The 21,964-nt window shown below is 41.5% G+C and overlaps 1 protein-coding gene across 1 annotated transcript; it reads left to right on the top strand.

Annotated features, from left to right (window-relative positions):
- The first annotated feature begins 534 nt into the window (after positions 1-534).
- Positions 535-21,689, top strand: mier3b (mesoderm induction early response 1, family member 3 b). The gene is made up of 13 exons (XM_083783792.1): positions 535-542; positions 1,350-1,374; positions 1,680-1,825; positions 2,223-2,345; positions 5,512-5,635; positions 5,820-5,893; positions 6,396-6,468; positions 11,388-11,536; positions 11,857-11,938; positions 14,864-14,958; positions 15,061-15,188; positions 16,602-16,756; positions 18,693-21,689. The coding sequence occupies exons 3-13, from the start codon at positions 1,727-1,729 to the stop codon at positions 19,166-19,168; spliced, it is 1,578 nt and encodes a 525-aa protein (XP_083639918.1). The 5' UTR covers positions 535-542; positions 1,350-1,374; positions 1,680-1,726; the 3' UTR covers positions 19,169-21,689.
- Positions 21,690-21,964: the final 275 nt, after the last annotated feature.

The following is a 21,964-nucleotide window of genomic DNA, read 5'->3' as shown; positions in this document are numbered from 1 at the left end:
TGAGTATGACTCGATTCTCCTTTTGAGAGGACTCCTCAGGGAGAGACAGGTCAGTATTGTTGGGGATTGTTTGCCCTCTACTGGCCATATACTATAGCCTACTTTATTTTTGCAATGGCTGCGGTGAGTAAAACTAAAACCTTAATATGACATTTATTATTTTTGTAGTAGGCTATACCATACTGTACCTACACTGGTCTAGTGTAAAGTTAAACCCTCCAGCACATTTGTCTCGGATGGATTGTCATTTTATATAGAAATATCGAAATGAGTGTAAAGAACATATGAAAACTAGACACTCTATACCACATGTTTGGTAAAATTTTGAGGAACTGTCATAAATATAAATTAGGTCCCTTCTGGCTAAATGACACTTTAGCTGCACTCACTTTGAAAGCCGTCACGACCAGAGCCTGTTACCTGCTGCTGTGATTGGCTGGGAGAGTTCATCCGTGTTACCTGGAGCTGTGATTGGCTGACAGAGCTCATCCGGGTACTGCGCTCCAACCAGCCCATTAGCTATAGGTACCAATATGGCGGAGGTAAGAGGGAAAACAGGGAAGAAGCGTCCCTTTTTAAATCGATATTTTCACGATTTTAGCGTTATTTTTTGCTTTCTATGCTATCGATTGGATACATGTTGGTTTTTTACTTATATATCGTGTGCTCTATGTTACAAATAGTGGCGTTTAGAGGTCTAAAATATGTTTGAATGTTCAGATTGATCCTTCACTACAAGGCCGCTGCGCCTTCGCTCTCTCAGCTGCTTTGGGTAAAGCGGCCGTGTAAATTGATACGTCAATTTAGCTGGCTGCTTAAAGCAAATCAGAGCGTATCATATTTGCAATGAATGGGAATTGCAATTTCCTATTTAGAGTCATTTCATTTAGCGGGAATCGCTAAACTCGATGAATGCTAACGCTAAAAGTTCTGCGCCAACGAAACGGAGTGTTTACATTTTTCTCGAAGCATATCGGCAGGCTCTGTCTGGAGAACATTAGCCTGACCGCTTGCTAATTCATGAAAAGCCGATAGAACATATCTTGCTTTTGGTCTACACAAGCCCCAGGAATTCAAGCGACAGTCATATGATAGTTTTCCTTGAATTACGATAACCTGTTAATGCCGAAACTGCACTCTCCAGTAGCTACAGTCTACAGGCTTTTCTAGCTACCTATTGCAGGTAACGTTAGCGGTAACTGCAGTGTCTGTGCGTAACTGTTCCCGGCAGGCATCATAGGGACAGTATACTGTATTATTGATTTACTATAAGTTTTAAGAGTCCTGATAACAGCTTGTCAAATCCTTCTCATAAACCCATCTGTGTTGTGGTGTCGTTTTTTCTGCAGGCTTCCTTAGGGAGTTCGAGTCCAGGTATGGACCTATTTGTTGGACCTTGTTTTATGTCATCTCATTTTTATTTGTTCTAATTTAACATTTGTATCTTAATTTTGCTATAGATTAACAATCATAATTGCACATTATCTCCACTGGAGGTGATGATGATGATGAAAGAAAATGCCATTTGTGCTGTTGCATGTATTTATATTTAAAATACGCTTTCAAAGACACCATCTATGTGAGATGATGTAGGATGCCAGTGTGAAACTTAATTTGTCCTTCAAACCAGGCCAGCAATATTAAAACATTGGGAAAATAATTATTTCCTAATTCCTCAGTTGGCTCTTTATCGTCGGAGGACCATGACTTTGACCCAACAGCAGAAATGTTAGTACATGAGTACGACGACGAGAGGACATTGGAGGAGGAAGAGTCTTTGGAGGGAGAGAGGAATTTCAGATCTGAAATAGCTGATCTGGAAAAGGTAAACCAATACATCCTCCTGAGAGAAGAGTGTTTCCATTTGTTTTACAAAGCAAGACATTTTGAAACCCAATTAATGCTAAATAAATACATGACATTGTGGAGATATGAGTTGGTATTTGTGGTGAAATGGATCATAATTTGATGTCTTGATTGTTATATCAAGAGATCATAAAATGATAAGCAACCTCTTATCTCCATATTCAAACTTTTTTTTTTCTTTTCGTAAATTAATGCCCTAAAGCTCAAAACGTGTTGTGTTGAGCTTTTTGTGATTTCGAATCCTGAAAAGTAACAGTTTCGTACTCTGGTCTAAATGGGTTAATAATCCAGAAGTCAATAAAATGACTCCCATGTACATGCGGTATTAATTTTCCCTTCTTCCTCTATTTGACCAGGAGGGAAATATGCCTCTGGAGGAGCTGTTGGCCATCTATCGATATGAGGCCTCAGCAGGTTCCAGTATAGATAGCTCCTCTGGAGATCTGACTGACGAACTGCCAGACATGACCCTGGACAAGGTACATTTTGCGCACACACATGCACGCACACACAGGCAGACACATTTGTAGTTTAATTTAAACATAGCCTGTCTACAACAAAAAAACATACTTTTAAAAATGCATAAATTAGATGGATTTGTATTGGTCCTGTAGGGAAAATTCAGTTGTCAATGGCAGTACAGAAGTAAAGAAACGGGTCAAATACAGACAATTGAGATACAGCTATGGGTATAACGAATACTAATAATGATGGATACAAAAAGGTAGAACTGGACTGGGATTAGGAAAGGAGTACCAGAGCAGGTATACTACCGAAATATGCGACTTGTTCTTTGCACTTGGACTGTGTTCACTAAAATACAGTACAGTATTGTCATAAATATATCCATATTTATGACAATAATACTGTAACAGCAGAAACGGCAACATAGTACAATAATAAAAGCATATTTTAATCAACAAGTGTCCTTTAGACACCTGTGTCTGCTTTTGATCTTAATGCAGTCTATATAAAAAACAAATCTTATCGCATGTAATCTAAACTGTGAGATTCTTGTATAAGTCCCCCTAGGGTTTTTTTTTTGCGGCTTACGCCTTTATTGATTTTTTTAAGGGATAGAAAGTAGGCTGACAGGAAACGGGAGAGAGATGGGGGGATGACATGCAGTAAAGGCCGTGTCGGGTCCGGGAGTCGAACCCGCGGCACACCGTGACTGGATCACCAGTCCGGTGCCCAGACCGTTACGCTACGGCCTGGGCCCCCCCTAGGGTTTCTTACCTCACTTTATACATGTTCTGTTGTGAAAAATTGAATATGAGAATCTATATTGCACAACCTTCTATGGCTTTGAGTGAATTTTACTGGTCTGCTGCAACTTGGGTGTTTGGATTTCTCTCAATTCCGCTGGATCAGGATGCATGTTCCAAGCTGCTAACCCCCGTCCCTAATTTGCCCACAAGTGGAAATTTGTTTACATCATCTTGCACAAATGACAACTTTGAGGTGTGGAAACATAGCCCTCTAATGTGACTATAGTTGACCCTTTTTGGTGGAAATTGATATAGTATTGTCTTTATAGTGCCAAATCATAGTAAAAGTCATCTCATGACACAGCAGACCAAGACCATATAATCTATAATTTAGAGACCCTACGATTCCACCATGGTGTGGCAAGGTAAAACGACTGTTTAGCTGGAGAACCATCAAGCAGAACTTTGCTGTAGGTGAGCAGCCATTCCCCTTGACGGTTATATAAATAAATAAATATAGAGAGGGAAAGAGACGGACGCACAGCAGCAACAATAATAACTACGTAAACCCTAGATCCGCTGGCTGGGGGCTTGGTACAGTCTCTTTGAGAGAAAGTCTGAGAGATGAGAGAGCACAAAAACTGTGGAAGTGAAGCTAATGACATGCATCAATGGAAAATGAATGCATCTACAGATGTAGAGGAGCTCATTGAATCATGGGAATCCTCTGTCAGTATATAGCAGTATAACTTAAAGCGCAAATAACATGCATTTTAAAACTGCTTTTAATATTTAATAATCATAATGTTTATGTCCCTCAAAGTTATTTCTAATGGTTTGAGCCTCAATCACCACTCTGATATAACCAGGCCTTGTCAATTCTTTCTGGACTTTGAAAGCAGTTTAAGCTGCAGTACCACACTGTCCTGAGGTGGAGAGGGTGCTGATATGCAGATTATTTAATATTTGAGTCATTATAATACTCATGCTAGATAAAACCAGGCTTGTTTCCATTCCATGCCAGCTTGGAAAATCAACAATGGTGGACATTGTAAACAAAGTGGAAATGCAAATTTGCAACTGAAGACTGAAGAAAAGGAGGATCTATACAAAGTAGGGTGACATTGATGACATCACGATGAGACCAAAATCAGTCGAGCTGTTTCTGAGAGCAATTTCCATTAAAACACCCATATGATATGAAAGCCTGATTGTTCAAAATTGGTTATTTGTGGGGATAGAAAACACACATTGGAGCCCCAAAAACACAAAATAAATTGAAAAAGTTGAATTTTTTTATAGGTCCTTTAAAGGCTGGTCCAAGGCAAGGCTTAGCCATTTCTAACTATAAGCTTGATTAAAAAGTGAAATTTAATCTTAAATGAGACTTAAAATAGGCAAAAATTTCCTTTCCACTCTACTTGTCCTATATATTAAAATTGGCTAATATGGTGGCCAGCGAACCTCGGCCGCGTCACCCCGACATAACCATAAACAAACCTGATACTGTAGGAATAGCAAAGTAAGACGAATTGCTATTTCTCTTTGAATCAGAATGTGCAGAACGGCACGTCTGTTTATTTCACACTCTTCACTCATACTAACAACACAACACACACACCCCCACTTCCTTGTTTACCACGAAACCCCCGCCCACTCTCTTAGGGTGAATTATTTCCCTAGAAAGTCACTACACAGGCAATACGCCCATATAATATATACAGGCAGGACCACAGTCACATCAATCTGACTCAGACATAACCTAATCTCTCAAGAACAGGTTCTGTGCTGCGCTACCGAAATTCAAAGGAAACAAACAGAAGAAGCTGTTTTTTCTTTTTTTTGCCAATGGGTTCCCAGATTGGACCAAACCTAATACACCCATATATAGGCATGTCTCTATCACTCAAACATAACCATAAGAAAACCCTTTATATAATTGGCATATATGGGAGATTGTCCAGAGCCACAGACCACTATGCTCATTGCTCATAGATGTGCCAATAATATACATCATGGGCATAACGGGGACATGGACTGACAGATACAGAAATCTCCATATAATGTATGGGCATAGGGGACACAGGTAGACAGACACATACATTATTTTGCATATGAGCACAAAGGGGACATAGACAGACTACTCTGATAAAGCCCCGGACAGTTGGACACTGACTCTGCAATATCGGATCTCCGAACTCTAGATGTGAGCGCTGCGTAGTGGCCCAAACCTAGTGTAACTGTATTCCCTGTGTTCATGCCATTTACTTTGATTTTGCACTTGTGTGTCACTCTGGATAAGAATGTTTACTAAATATGAATTTGGGGCAATGCATTTGGAACTTGTTAATATTTGGCTGTGCACATCCCTGGTTTGTACATTTTCAACTTTCTCCACTGTTTAAAGTTGTATAATTCTGATTTTGTTCCCTAGGAGGAGATCGCTAAGGACCTACTGTCTGGGGACTATGAGGAGGAGACCCAGTCCTCGGCTGATGATTTGACCCCATCAGTGACGTCCCATGAGGCCACCGACTTCTTCCCCAGAACTCTTAGATGTAAGTAGCGGCAAGTTCGATAGATAACAAGCTAGCTTACAAAAAAATCTCCTTTTTGGTTAACACTGGATTGTGTGGATGGGTTGGTTGATGCTCTCCAAGGAGTCATGACATAATAAATTGAGTCAGGAAGTGTCATTGTAATCAAGGGTTTCAAAATGCTTGTTTTCCATTCCCTTTTCAGCCAACCATATTTCTGATGGCGATAAGGAGTCAGAGTGTGATGATGATGGACCGAGCCCAGAGGATTCGAGAAAGGTACAAAACTATCCAATCCAACTTTATTTGTAGAGCACATTTCAGTCTACAACAGTAGACCGAAGTTCTGCACATATTATGCAGCAGTCTGATACCATTTTATATTGGGGAGGTCCAGCCCTCCTTCAGAGACGGACAGTTGTAATATTGCTAGTTTCAACCTGGGCCTTCTCTTGCTCCAGATAAACGATCTTAGCCAGGCCTCAATAATCTTAACCACCTTACTTGAGAGGAAAATAGGGACCATCTGGATAAATAACAATCTTAAAATGGATCCTAAGAGCCAGTGGTGGGAGGCCAAGATGGGGGTGATGTGTTCACGTTTCCTGGTACCTGTTGAAAGTCTTGTGTTTTGGACTAGCTGGAGAAAACTATGTAGAGTATAGCCAAACAAATGTATCATTGATGGGTTACATCAGTAACACTATAGCTGGCGTGAATACACTTGATGAATAAATGTGGCTACTTTCTTACACTGTTATTGTTGTTGTGTTTAACACAGGAAATAATGGTGGGGGCACAGTATCAAGCAGAGGTCCCAACTTGCATTTGTCACTACAAAGATGGAGAGAAGGGTAAATGCCACATTTTAAAGACCATAATGAAAATGTATTTTGTTTGTATGCAAATGTTTAAGAGAAATTATGCAAGAACCAACACCAAAGATAAACGCTTATCCGTAAGAGGGGTTTGTGGTAAACTGTCTATGGAACAGCCTGGATAAGGATCTGAAAATGTGCTCATCAGTCAACAAACTCAAACAAATGTTTAAATCCAAGGTAATAAATAAGTACTAGTAAATATTAAAACCAAATAAATAAATACATTTAAATATATACAAATGCAATTATTAGTAAGTAACTTATAAATATTACAAAGAAGCAGTATATAGAGGGTCTGAGTCTTATCATTCCATACACAAACTCAATGTGCAAACTGTATGTATGATTTATCGATTCTCCACCTAGTGGTGTACCTAGTGTGGTGTGGTTTGGTGCAGCTTGATGGCAATACTTCCATATTGTCACGCTGCAATGGACCATATTGACAACCAATAATGTATGGGGTTTGAGTTTTCTGTTACTCTTATTGTCTCCACCAGGCCGAAGGCATGTGGGGAGAGTATGTTTTGCACTTCGTCCGTCCGTGTGTCCGTCCGTGTGTCCGTGTGTCCGTGTGTCCGTGTGTCCGTGTGTCCGTGAACAGCTAATCTCGGCCACCGTTAACCCGGTCGATGCCAAATTTTGCACACACACTCCCTGGATGCCAACGATGAACCTCTGCCCCAAACTTTTCAGAACGGCCTGTTATAGCGCCACCAGGAGGCCGCTTTGTGCAAAACAAGTTTTTGCACAGTACACCTACAGATTTTGACCAAACATCACGCAAATTAGTACACAGTCTCTCTAGAGCCATTCAACGAAACGGGTCTTTCAGATTTCTCAGACTCCATCCTGATTGGTTAAGATTGGCTTCCAAAGTTCACAGGAGTGCTCAGTTTCAAACAAAATGCTGCAAATCATGAACACATCGCGTGATTTCCGTGAAATTGTGCACGCACATTCCCACTAGGCCGAGGACGAAATGCCACATGAACAATTTCAACTCAGCCTCAAGGTGGCGCTATAACTGGCCGAAAAGTGTTTTTACCTCTAACTGCACGGATCTGTGGATAACCTGGTGGAGACCTGTGCCCAGAAGGGCACTTTTTCTAGTTAGAAATGTGATGGATACATATCACTGTTTATAAAAAAATATCTATCGTGTGTGTGTGTGTGTGTGTGTGTGACCGTAGTTCTTCGGCCACCAACGGCAGTAAGAACCAACAGTGAGGAATGTGATGAAAATATTCTTGTGTCGCTAGAATACATTTTATCTGTCCTTCTGTGTATTCTTAGTACAGGGCAGGCCTATTTCGTACAGTAGCTGACAGTAATCTATTTAAATGTTTGGGCTAAAAGCAAATATCGAATGTGGAATGCAGTTGATTTGGAATTAATTCTGCCAGAGGGAGCAGCTCTTACTTTTCTGAGGAAGCCATGATCCACTTGGCAGCACTGTGAATTATCACATCATCAAGATTATATGCCCCGCAGTTCAGAATTGTGATACATGCACTGGCAAAATTTAACAAATTCCATCCTGAATGTTATCCAAGTATTTGAATATTGCTCAGGAAAAATGGCATTTCTAATCTTCATGCAAAACACAAAGAGCAGGGGGATTCAAAAGGAAAGGCTTGAATAATAAATGCCCAGAGCTGTGAAGAAAATAAATTAATGACCGCATCAGCAGATCTGGGACAAACAACTAGGACAGGGGTGCTTTTGACTAGTCACCCTGTTTTCCTAAGGGCCAACTAGAAAACAAAAGCTCAGTGCTTGACTTGCCCTGTTAAAGCCCCCATCTAAATTTACACAGTGCGTGCTGCATCCTCCTCATGCGCGTTATCCACCTCGACCCCACGCACCTGTCCCCTATCACTTCCTGTGTCTTTAGCTCACTATCTCCATCCTTTCATACATTGGGAGCAAGCTGATAGTCGGCCAGCCCGCTTGCATTATTCCACAGCCCGCTCCACCGATATCTCAGATAAACGCCATTGTACCTCATAAATCTCTGCCTGGTAGCTTCTGCCTCTGTTGTTGCCGAGCAGGCGAGAGAAAGTGACATCTATTTGCCGCTGCCAGCCAGTGCTGTTGTTCTGTTTTGCAAAAAACATCCCCAGATCCAAAGCTTCCTACTGTGTGGAAGCTTTAGACATCAAACGTGTGCGTGTGTGCATGTGCGCGTGCACACACATGCACCATGTAGCAGCAGAGCAGTGGTGATCAATGCGTAACATATGGTAATTTCAGAAATACTGCAAATATAGCATAGTGAGACACCACAAGGGACATAATAGTGTTCTTTTATTGAACAGAAACACTCTTCAGTTTGTATAACTGATTTATATCCACTTAGTGGTTGCACCTGTGGGAAGTCCAGTGGGTGCACTCAATGTTATCTGTTTCACAGATTTTTATCACTTTTTTCCTTTTTACCGTTGCCAGTTCCCACACGTGTAGTCCCTGTCCCTGTCACTGCTAACCCCTACAATTGGTCATGCGGGATGGTGAAGACAAGTAGAGTAGACTATATGCATCTTCTCTGGTACACATGAAGTCGCCAGACGCTTCTTTTCAACTGACAGAGCAGAGTTGTGGTGGAACGCGCTATCCTACCTAGCTCTGCTGAACAGGCCAAGCTGCGATGGTAACAAGAAGACTCACCCCGGTGCGTGCCTGTTTTTCCTCCCGGAATTTTCCCCAGTGAGGGGGATAACTTTGTAATATGCTATTGTCTGTTTGTATTCTTTTTGGAAAAATATAAAAAGATACTCCAGTGGAAAGGCTACAGTATATTATATTACTTATATTGACCCTATAAATTATTTAGTATTATTTAGTATAATTATGTAAGGTTTTGCCCCCTCAAATGGTACCTCGTCAGATAATCCCCACATATCCTACAACAACTTCTGCGAACAGACTTCACTGTAATAGCTTTTCATAAATTATATTAATATTTATAATGCTGTCATGAAAGTTTACAGTTAGAGAAACTCAAAGTTCACTGGGGGAAATTCTGGGAGGAAAACAGAAACGGGGCGAGTCTTCTTGTATTCGCTGCGATCATTGTCACTAGAGCAGAGCCAGAGATCGCCTTTCCAGCTTCCCACCCTCAAGCAGGGCCAAGACGGATGCTCCACAGAGGATTCAATCCACAGTGGTTTGAAAGGAACTTTTCCCCTGCTGCATCCGTAATTTTCCGTATGCATGTCACATTATCTTTTCAATCTGATGCACCGGTAAAAAGCTGCCGTACATTGTATGAAACCACTGTACTAATTGTCTCCACCAGGCCGAAGGCATGGGGGGAGAGTATGTTTTGCACTCCGTCCTTCCGTCCGTCCGTGTGTCCGTCCGTCCGTCCGTGTGTGTGTGTGTGTGTGTGTGTGTGTGTGTCCGTGAGCAGCTAATCTCTGCCACCGTTAACCCGGTCGATGCCAAATTTTGCACACACACTCCCTGGATGCCAACGGTGAACCCAAACTTTCCAGAACGGCCTGTTATAGCGCCACCAGGAGGCCGCTTTGTGCAAAACAAGTTTTTGGTTATTGGTTAAGATTGGCTTCCAAAGTTCACAGGAGTGCTCAGTTTAAAAAAAATGCTGCAAATCATGAACACATCGCGTGATTTCCGTGAAATTGTGCACCCACATTCCCACTAGGCCGAGGACGAAATGCCACATGAACAATTTCAACTCAGCCTCAAGGTGGCGCTATAACTGGCCGAAAAGTATTTTTACCTCAAACTGCACGGATCTGTGGATAACTTTGTATGCCAACTCCCTAGAGGCCAAGGAAAAACCTTTGCCTGGAATTTTTCACATCTGCTCTTTATAGCACCACCAGGAGGCCGACATATGTAAAACAAATTTCTATTATTATTTACTTTTGTTGACCTTTTATCCAACCACCAGATGAAGGAAAGCTGCAATGTTCTACATTCCTATCCTGGTGGAGACCTGTGCCCAGAAGGGCACTTTTTCTAGTTTTATTATTATTATCATCATGTTATTTAGTTTACTGTCTGACAGTTTTGTCAGCTCTAATATTATTATTATTGTCTCCACCAGGCCGAAGGCATGTGGGGAGAGTATGTTTTGCACTCCGTCCGTCCGCGTGTCCGTCCGTGTGTCCGTCCGTGTGTCCGTGAACAGCTAATCTCGGCCACCGTTAACCCGGTCGATGCCATATTTTGCACACACACTCCCTGGATGCCAACCATGAACCTCTGCCCCAAACTTTCCAGAACGGCCTGTTATAGCGCCACCAGGAGGCCGCTTTGTGCAAAACAAGTTTTTGCACAGTACACCTACAGATTTTGTCCAAACATCACGCAAATTGGTACACAGTCTCTCTAGAGCCATTCAACGAAACGGCTCTTTCAGATTTATCAGACTCCATCCTGATTGGTTAAGATTGGCTTCCAAAGTTCACAGGAGTGCTCAGTTACAAACAAAATGCTGCAAATCATGAACACATCGCGTGATTTCCGTGAAATTGTACACCCACATTCCCACTAGGCCGAGGACGAAATGCCACATGAACAATTTCAACTCAGCCTCAAGGTGGCGCTATAACTGGCCGAAAAGTGTTTTTACCTCTAACTGCACGGATCTGTGGATAACCTGGTGGAGACCTGTGCCCGGAAGGGCACTTTTTCTAGTTATTATCTCTTTTGGTTCTGTAAACCAATAGGGTAGGCAATTATAAGCGTCTAGCTTCAGCCTACACCTTTTCGGGCCACTCAATGTATTGTTATACATGTGAAGGGTTCAAAATAAACTAAACTAAAATGTATTCTTGAACGAGCGGTCCTGCACCTGGCAAGGCTGTCACCAAGACATAGAGATGAGAAATATGAACTGTGTGATTGTTGTTGTGCAGTATATGAAGATGATGACCAGTTACTATGGACCCCCGGCGTGTTGCCAGAAAACAAAGTTAGGGGTTTCCTGTCTGATGTCTTGTCGCGGACCACGGATGAGAAGACAGCATGTGACAAAGCAGGTTCGCACGTCAGAGACAACGAACAGGTCAGTCATAAATTAAATCATCCATGAACAAGTAACTTTAATAGATGTAATCCTTCTTTTCCTAATTCTCATAGCACTGCTCAATAATGTGGGCAAATTGGTCGCATATGCAAGCTTTTCTTTTGATAGCAGAGGATAGATTTGGACTCTTGTTGCAAAAAATATATATTGTCATGATGTAAATAGATGAGTAAATTACATGAAAACTGTTCTTTGCACTAATTGCTTTCAGTCCCTTTCATGCTCTGAACTTTAATTGCTTGCAAGACATTTTTATGTGCCTGCATTTCTGACCAATTTACTTGTCTAAATGCTAATAGGCTTTGTATGAGCTGTTGAAGTGCAACTACAACATTCGTGAAGCTCTGGAGAGATACTGCAATCATGCAAAGTCCTCAAAAGGTAATTTGAAATGGTTACATTACACTATTGCGAAAACAAGTTTCTTAGTTGTATCACGGTCATGCAGGTGTTAATGAAGTAATACAGCTGTGTGTGTGTGTGTGTGTGTGTATATATATATATATATATATATATATATATATATACACATACACACATCCACCCCCCCCCCCCCCTCCCGTTGGACAGACTTCATTGTCCTTTTAAATGGTGCACCATTCCTAAGGAACATGGATGTGTGGGAATAGCAGCACTGCTGAGTCTGTGGGTTGCCCACACGAAGAGAAGAATTTGGCAAATCATTTGGCGTGTAGTTGTATGGGAGAATTAAGCCTTGTCCCTGGGATATGATTAGTGGAACAGCCCCATAATGATAAATGGTCTGTTAGCGTGGGATCATATGGGGGGAAAATCGTTGCACCCCGGGTACCTGGGCAGGCTGGGACAAAAGCATTTTTCATGGGCGCAACACACATACTCGGCTGTGTTGCGTATCCCACAAATGCATATTCCTTACCAATGGCCCACCGTTTGAACCCGTTTTAGACAGCTGTTCTAAAAACGCTTATAAACGGCTTTTAAATCCTAAAATACATTTTATGGAATAAAGAAAAAAAATAAGGTATAATATTGTATGGGTTAAAGGTGAATACCGTAATTTGTTACAATAGAAACATTTCCTAAACACACATTTCCGACCCTTTTGGGCTATGTCATTGTTTATATTATCACACATACCACCCATCACCTATTTTGGTTTTCCATTGGTCTAAAAGTAACTGGTACATTTTTGATAGCGCTTCTATTGAGTTCCCAAGCGATACCAAAAGGTGATTTAAAAATCAGACCCATCTGAAGTGTACTGTACAAGCCCTCCTCCCTGGCCTGTGTGTGTCTGTGTGTTGGACTGTGCAACAGTGACACTTGGTGGTGAACAAACGCTATTTTCGTGCTCGGACACAGGGACAGCCCCACTCACATAGCTGTCTATAGGAGTGGTTGCACCACTCAAAAAACACTGTCAACTACTGACTGCTGAGACAATTGCATCACAACAGACGTCCTGTACGGCAACATCAAGGCTAAGCTTCTGAATACTGTTGACACACTTTTATGCTACCTGTTATATTGAACTACCAAATGGATTATTTATTGTCTACACGTTTTATGCTAATGCAAAATTTGAGAGTTCACTGGTGCAAAAAATATCAGTGATAGTCTACTGATGTGGAAAAGGTGATATGGTCACTGGTCAGTTGAGTCATGCTTTACTAAAATGCACTAAGAGCTGTACAGGCCTTACTGCTTGACCATGACAGTGATGTGGTCTGTGGCTCTGTGCAGGCAATTGTCCTGAGATAATTTGAGGCACTTGATGAGGATGATGATAACCCAATATGAAAATGACAGCAATCAAAACCTCATCTAGTCCTCCTAAACAGACAACATATCTGCTGAGGCTCGCCAGAGTTTGATTAAGCAATATATAAAGGAATGTCCCCTCCTCGCACATCGAAACTGTTCTGGTGACTCGTTGCCTTACTAAGTCACTACATGCAAAAGTGTAGCTTTTGGGCGAAAATCGCAGTTTTTATTCCAAATATGGCACCTGTGTGATTTATGCAAATCCGATTTATGCAAAAACAAATGCGACGATTCCGACCTGTTCCGAGATTTCTTTCAAATGGCGGCGCTGGGCCCGACCGAGATCCGATTATTTCCGAGAGACCCGACCCATCCAGGCAGACATAAATATGGACTTTATTAAATAATATAGTGGACATATTGACCAATTACCATTTTATGATTAACCGTTTCAGTTCGTACGACGTGTGAGACCGTCATAAGGATCCCGAAGTATTAGTGCCTACGACGTCTGTGGACGTCCCAGCGACGTGGGGCGAGATAAGAATATTCAGAATTTTTCCTATTTGTTTTTTTTGGCATTTCACTTTCCGTATGCTCAGTGCAATAATTAGCTTGTCATTGACTCCCATGTTAGCGCGGCGGAAAGAATGACTCGTATCTCCTAATCCAAGGCGCTCTCCGTGGTGATGAATGGATCGATATGCTAGCGCTTCATTTCTGCTCCTCATCCGTCTCTCCCGCGAAATGTGAACGCTTTTTGGAGCGTAAAAAGAAAAATGAAGATGATCGGGGATGTGAGGTCACTTAGTAAAGTCAACTTTTTTAGGAGTAAGAGCGATCAGACAACTCTGGCACCCCGGAGCTTCTATTTTGATGCACTTCCGGCACTAAATGTGTTTAAAGGGGGAGAGAGAGAGGTTCGCTGCAGGCTGCAGCGGAGGGTGGGATGAGAGACTTCTCTCGTCTCGTCTCTTCTCCTCAGCGTGCGTGCATTTAAAATTAACCAAAAGGATCATTTGCTTTTTACACACAATCACCAGAGTTTTAGCAGATGCGTGTACCGGTCTTGGCTGAATGGAATATTAACAAGGCACGACACTCAATGCACTTATAACCAGCACCTACTTTGTTCTCTTCTTAAATCCATGTGTGGGGATACACAGGAGAGTTGTCATGGTTGTGTTAACCTTCTTATATTAATTTGATTTGACCGCTTGATTTTAACATTTGCAACAACAAAAAAAGCACAGACAGTACACACACAAGTCACACACAGTAGCCTACGGTTCTTCTCGGATCCACTCGGACATTACACATAATTGACGGACCCAAGATCCACAGGGGATATGTCCGATTCCGACCCTGCCCGAGTGATACGATAAAACACGCCTCCGACCCGAGCGGATTTCGGGGTCCACTCTGGTATTTTCAGAGTACCTTTGCCCGCGGCACAGCGTTTGAACCCTGCACAATGTCACCTTTTTCACCCTGGGCCTGTTTGCATGTCTTTTATATTGATACATGATCCATAAGGAAATTCTGAATCTTTCATTACAGAAGAATCGCCTCCATGGTCAGAAGATGAATGTAGGAACTTTGAGCATGCACTACAGATGTATGACAAGAATTTCCACCTCATACAGAAACACAAGGTGAGGCTTATTTTTTATTTTTTTGATGCAATGCGGATGTATGATGAACGCAATGTTGTCTTTACCCAGGAAAGTCTATTAATTAATCGCCTCCTTTGTCAGGTTACAACACGGACAGTAGCAGAATGTGTGGCTTTTTACTACATGTGGAAAAAGTCGGAGCGCTTTGACTTCTTTGTTCAGCAGAATCGTTTTGGGAAGAAGAAGTACAGCAGCTATCCTGGCGTAACGTAAGTGAGGGAAAGGGGAATGTCTAATATTAAGCATTTAAAGTATGAGGTATAAAGTACAGCAGCCTTGTGTTCATAAAACAGAAAGATTGGGTATTGGGTAAGACTGATGTTATGTATCTTTCAGGACCTTTCACTGCTTCGTCTCAATGGCTCTGGTCTCAGCTACCGTGGTGGATATTTTGACATTCCGTTTTCTTTTTCTTTTTTATGTTGCCACTACTGTTGGAGCAGCCATAAACTACACAGGTTCATCACGATGTTCTGGGTATATTTATAATGTTAGTGTTAGTAAAAAGGAGGTAAAAGAGTAACGTTTGAGGCAGACTAAACATCAGTCACTCTGCCGTTCACTATAGTAGAAGAGGTGCGCCTGGTGAGGGTTTAAACCCAGTAAGAAGTTACTTGGTGCTCCCAAAATGCGGCGACCCGTCTCGCCGGATGGATAAGAGAGGGATGCATGAATAACTTATAGCAAAACGATATTTATTGGATAAGTGGGGACTGGGGAGTCAATGGAGAGTATTGCAACTCTAGATTCATCCCATTATTAAAAGAAATCTAGAGTTGCAAATTGCAGTTATAGCTGTGTAGTCCAACCCTATATGCATATTCTAATACAAACTTCTTAATACTTTCTAAGGATGATATGAGCATCAAAGCAATATTTAGATACTTTTTTATTTTAAATAGCCGATCTACTAGCTCACAATGTGTTGCGGAGCTTGCAGATCAGCTATTTGTTTAACATACGACACGTCGTACGGCGAAGCATACGTCAGGTTTCCCTGACCTGTACCCGTAAAAAGTCGGTAGGCTGTGAGAGACTGCATCGCACACGAGCAACTTGCTCCAGCACCCGGAAAACAAACACAAGCACAGCGGCAAATGGGAAGAGTGCAAAGCATCCAAAGCATGCCCTTTTACAACTTTTACTTTTTAGTTTGCTCCACATCTGAAACGGAGAAGCCGAACCATTTGTGTCAGGTTTTCTCAGTAGTAAACTCCTATCCTCCTGTCAACCGCGGCACCGCCCTCCTCCCAGCAGAGAGCAGCATGGAATCCTCCCTCGTTTGAGTAAGGACGCGCTGTGATTAGCCACAATGGCCAGTGCACTTGTGCAAGACGTGCTGTGATTGGCCAGTAGTAGCTACTTTGAGTGGCAGTCAGTGGGAAATGCTCTCGCCACAGAATTTACTAGTATTCTGTCCATAATAATCATTCTGGGCGGCCCCAGCTGTTGGTTGGTACGCAGAAGCACTTCCCGGCGCTTCATTGACAGCGCAGAATGAATTTTGACGACGCATGTGCACTGGCTTATACATATAGGCCTGTGTTATTCATGAATACCTTATTAAGTAATTCAGGAATTTTGTCAAGTAATGTATTTTTTTTCTCTCCCTGTTACCCAAGTGACCTGATGGACAGGCTGGTGGATGAGGCTGAGGGACTGGCAGTGGACAGCACCTCATCTGTGTGCTCAGGAGGAGGTGGAGGAGGGAGGATGGAGCCCACCACAGACCAGCAGCTCAGTCTGCTCAATTCCATTACAGCCAGTGACCTCACAGGTCGGTATCATTGATGTCGTACTGCTTTTGTGGAATATGAAGAAATCACATACATTTTCACATTATGCTTCGTATCATGTTGCAGGAAATGCATACCTACCAACCTGCATTCATTTTGCATACTAACTACGCAATTCTAGGTTTCGGTAGGCCGATACGAAATGCCCGCTGAAATTGTGCAATTTTGGGGATTGGCACGGTATAACAATTCAACCAAAAAGATTCTGTATTTATTTACCACTCCTACTAAACCCAACTTTTGGCCTCAGGAGTTCAGATGAGAGCTGGTGGAAGAGTGCCTACCTACCCCTCCCTGACTAAAATATCCTCAAATTAAACGCAGCTGTGTGAGCAGAAACAGTCTAAAACGCAGACCGTGAAAAGCATCCACCGTGGTGCACTGACTGCAGAAGTAAATGGAATACAGGAGAGTAATGACTGTACAAAGTATCTTCTTAAAATGTGACCGTGATGTTATAAAACATTGCTAAATATCTTCAGTAATGTTTTGTACTAGTTTTTGTGCATTGTTTGATTGGTCTCTTGATCTGACCTGCTTTGGTGTGCGATAAACAACTAACGTAGCAAATAGTTATATTATTTCAGCAAGCCTCGGCATGTTGCATAGTAGAAAAGGCAAAAAGAATGTCAGACAAAGACGACACGCACAGGGGTGAGAGTACTCCTCCTGTCAACAAAAAGAAATTTCTCCAAAGATATCAAAGATTGCCCGTGTCTTCGCCCCTCAATGCTTCCACACTATGCATTTGCACGGTGTGCAATTATATTTACATCAGCTACAAAGGAGCTACAGGTAATATCTAAGACCCTCTTCTGAGGTAAATGCAGGTATCCTAGCAGCAACCGGTGTAACATGTCTCTGTGACTGCTGTTGTGTATGAAGCCCGGATTTATACTTCGTCACATGACTGTGTTGCTGTATTGTGGTACAGATTATTGTCTTTTCTGCATTACTAAAGTAAAGTGATCAAATTATCTGAAGTTATTAGAATGTTCTCTGAGCAGTTTGAGTAACACATTTTGGTCATCCTATCCACATTCATATAATTATGTAGTGGTCCTCGGAAACTACATAGAAACAGTGTGGCGCCAATGTAAATCTTGGACATATCTGACATGACATTTTGTGGCCCAGACCTTTTGCTGGTTGTCCGAAACTAAAATATGTTATTTAGCTTTATATCCACAGCCATTGTCTCTGTCTGGCTTTGACGATTGAATCCGAATGTGAGCAAGGTTAATCACAGCCACATTGACTTCCATTATAAAGTTAAATATAAAAACGCATTTGATGCTATTAAATGAATACGCAAGGTGCTGAGGACGAGTATACTCGTCTTAAGGCGTTTAATATCGATATAAGAAGGCCTCACTAGTCTCCATTTTTGGAATCGCTCCGGTTGCTGGGCACGGTTGCTAGGGCCTCGCCTGCACTGCGTCTGCTCGACCAACTCCATTAGCCACAGCCTTTCCACGCTCTTTTCTCTGCCGATGTTCGAAGGTCATTTCAGATTTTCCAGTGATCGCGATTGGAATATTGGTGTTTTCTGGAGCAAGGATGGGCCTCACCTCAGCTCGCTAGCATTGGCACTATTGCTATTAGCATCCAAGATGGCGGCAAACCTGAAGTGCCATACTAAAACAGACTCTAATCCGGTGGCACCCAAGTGCCACCTCTTTTGTCCACCAGGTGGCACTCATTGTGTTAATTAAAAAAGCTAAATCCATGTGACAAATAATTAGTGTAGTTACACATGTGGCCTACAGAGTGTGTATAAAGGTTTGGTGCTTACCTGTCCAGTGGTTCATGAGATTAGCTACAGACAGATACACCCCCTGTCATAGACGGCATGGCCACTTCTGTGTAAATCTCCTGAAAGCCCAGTATTCATTTGTTTATCCTTTCTCCATACAGCTTTGAGTAACAGTGTGGCCACAGTGTGCAGCCCTGCAGAAGTCGGTTGTTTGGATTCCTACAGCTTCCCACCTCTGGAGAGCCTCCACCGCGGACCATTGAACCACGAAGAGCCCTTGGGCTTCCCCACCAACGGAGGGGATCCTGACTGCCTCAACATGCTCGACGCCGGCTTCTACCACTCGGACCTGGGCCAGCTTGGAGGGGTGTGTGTCAGTAAAGACTGCGAGCGTCCTTCTAAGAGACTCAAGATGGCACTCCCCGACTCCTTTATTAGCGATGTCTCTGTAGGCAACATTGGTGTGGACTTTGAAGGGCGGCGGACCGGGCCTCACCACCACCGAATCACTGGTGCCAAAATGGCCGTGTCCGTCACAGACTTTGGGAGCTTGGCTGGTAGCGGTGAGCCCAATGGGTTTCTGGGTGCACATGCACGGCACCACACACAGCACACCGCAGCACTCCAGTCAGAGTGATCCTCTTTTTTTTTTCTTTTTTCCCCCTCCCTCTTTTAAATACCCACCCCCATCCTGCTTGTACATAAGACTCACTGGAGAATCTGATTTCTTTAATTCTATTATATTGTTTGTTTTTGTTTTCATTTTATGTGTAATATGACATCAGTGATGTCTATCATATAGAACTAAAATCTTGATTTCTCTCAAGAGTTTATATAGCCATTTGACTTTTTGTTTTTGTGGTGTTGAGATGTTTAAGTCCTTGTACAGTGGAGCCCAGAGGCTGCAGTAGAAGAGTTGTGTATCTTCCTTCTTTCCTCACATCTGCACAACATCTTCAGAGCTATCCTGCCATTCTGTTCAGCTGCCAAAACAGCTTCATTGTCTGCCTCTATTGTTTGTATGTAGTTGCGTTTTTATTTTTATTTTTATTTTTTTGGTACTTAAAAAAAAAAATCTGAATCGGTCTTTGGTTTACAGGTACTTCATGGGCTGGAGCAGATGGTTAAAAATGTCCCACAACAGGCCTGACTAGATATTGTGTGAAAGTCAACACTCACTAGCATGGAGACGAGGAACGTCGAGGCAAGCAGCACTTACAGTAGATGGCTATGGGTGTTTGTTTGAGTCGTTGATGTTTCTTTTGGTTTTGTTCTCTCCTGTGGAACCTTATTTGGTGTTATTCCCCATGTTTACTTAACAGTCCAAAGTGGCCAAAAGGTATTATTTAAATGTCTGAGAATACTTAAATCACTCCTGATTATAATCCTCTATACAGTCTGTTTCTGTCACACTTTGAAACTAATCATGGTTGATGGTTCAGAATCACTTTACAGACTAGTAGTGAACCTGCAATATTGAACTGCAAAACATTGATTCTATTATAGTGTTTTATAAGGCCACATGGGCTTATAAGACACTAACATAAAATTCACAATTGTGCAGAAAAGGAAACACTATTTAGTTACACTATTTAGTTCATCCACTTGTCCTTTCTTATATTAGATTGCAATGTAAAAACTTGGTTTGGCCCACAGATTTGGGAGTTAAAACATTGTGTCCCCAAACAAGTAGCAGCATTTTCAGACCACTTAAAAAAAAACTTGCCTAAACCTGCTAGCAGTATTATTTCTTTATTTAAAGCCACTCTGTTTGCTTTGTTTTAATGTTTGTACTGATAAGATTATGCCTTGTATCTGGTTCAGAATTTCATGTCCAGTTGGGGTTTAGTAGCTGAAATTGAGCTGTTTTCTTGACTGAATTACATAATTGTGAGCTGTAAAGTGTTTGGCAGATTGTCAGTTGAATGGATGCAGTAGTCGTGTTTACTTAATTTATCTATGCATTGTGATATGAATACGTAGTTTTTGTTTTTTTTCAGGGGTACATTGTAATGAATGACTGTCATGTCCATAGATCCAGTAATCCACAATTGTGTATACAGATTATTTCATTATGAACCATTGCTAGTCTGTTCAATTTATAAGGCCATCATCAGAGGAGACACTTCTGCGTTTCTTGTAAATACTTAGCAAATAGCCTTTAAAAAGTCTATCAACTGACCTCTTACACTTGTGAATCTATGTTGATACAAAGGATTTAATTTGATTCCTTGTCAAAAGGCAATAATTTGTAGATATGTACAGACATTACATTTAGCATTTTACCGATTTGACTTTTGTGATCTTATTTTATCTTTTTCTTTTGGAAAGACGTCACATACCCCGACACCAGTGGACGGCTGAACCACGCATGCCAGCTGTATTTGTTCATTAAAAGTACCACTGAAAAACGGCTTTACCGAAGACGTATCAATATTACTCAATGTTGCATTTTGCATTCGAATCTTGCAGTAATGTGTAAAAGATGCCTATTTTCTTTTTTTTCTCCAAAAAAGCTAAAGTTGTATGTGTAAAAGCTTTTACACAATCTCGTCTATATTGTTTGTCTTGATGGTAAAGGGATGGCTGCTGCTCTTAAGTATGTGGAGAGCTAGATTCTCTTCCAAATGCGATGCGCATTGTGCAGTAGGTCCTCTGAGCTCTTCTAGCTTTAGCAGTGCAGTGATATTTATTTCACCTGTGGTTTGTACAAAGACTCAGCAAAACTGTCAGAATGTAAAGGCCATTGACTAAGTAGTAGAAGTAGGTTTTTCACCACCCTGTGAACTCTCAAAAATGTGATATTTTATTGATATCTCTGGTATGAGACTTGTGTGTGTGTAAGCAAGCACTAAACAAATTTTATTTTATATTTTGTATTGTGTTTTGAAGTTTAAAAAAAGGAAGAAAAAATTATAGAAGTTGTGGTTTTAAGACTAAACTCAAGTCCTTTGACGAAAAAGAAAATGGCTTTGTGAATAAAAAACTACAAAACGTAAAAATGTATATCCAGAAATGTAGACAATCAAGACATTCACTATCAGAAATGTTCAAGAAGCTATCTTTATTGTTTATAAGAATTGTACATAAATATTGAGTTGTTTTTTTCCCCCTTTGTTAAACATTATTTTGTATTTTCTGTTGTACTTTAATACCTTGTGTACAGATCCAGAAATAAAGCTCTGGAAAAGATAACCATGACCCTTACTTATTTACCATAGATAGCCTACTTATATTCATGTATAGCAAATATACCAGATTTGTTTCTTCTAGATGACGTTGGGCGCTTAATGAATTGGAACAGGCTTACCAAAGCAAATGCATATTGGAATTAACTAATCACTGTGGTTCGATAAGTTCAAAGCACCATGGACGGCTCCTCGCTCCTGTATGGAGGCATGTCATTACTGTCATACTGACCATGATTGATAGT

The sequence above is a fragment of the Protomyctophum parallelum genome (genome assembly GCF_964188405.1).
Source record: "Protomyctophum parallelum genome assembly, chromosome: 15".
Lineage (NCBI taxonomy): Eukaryota > Metazoa > Chordata > Actinopteri > Myctophiformes > Myctophidae > Protomyctophum > Protomyctophum parallelum.
This window is presented reverse-complemented; position numbering and strand designations above follow the sequence as displayed.

Bases quoted from the DNA above. Each gene is read 5' to 3' on its own strand.
- mier3b (XM_083783792.1), top strand. From the start codon at position 1,727: ATGTTAGTACATGAGTACGACGACGAGAGGACATTGGAGGAGGAAGAG. The intron at 1,826-2,222 runs GTAAACCAATAC...CTATTTGACCAG, and splicing joins AAATAGCTGATCTGGAAAAG to GAGGGAAATATGCCTCTGGA. The intron at 15,189-16,601 runs GTAAGTGAGGGA...CTGTTACCCAAG, and splicing joins AGCAGCTATCCTGGCGTAAC to TGACCTGATGGACAGGCTGG.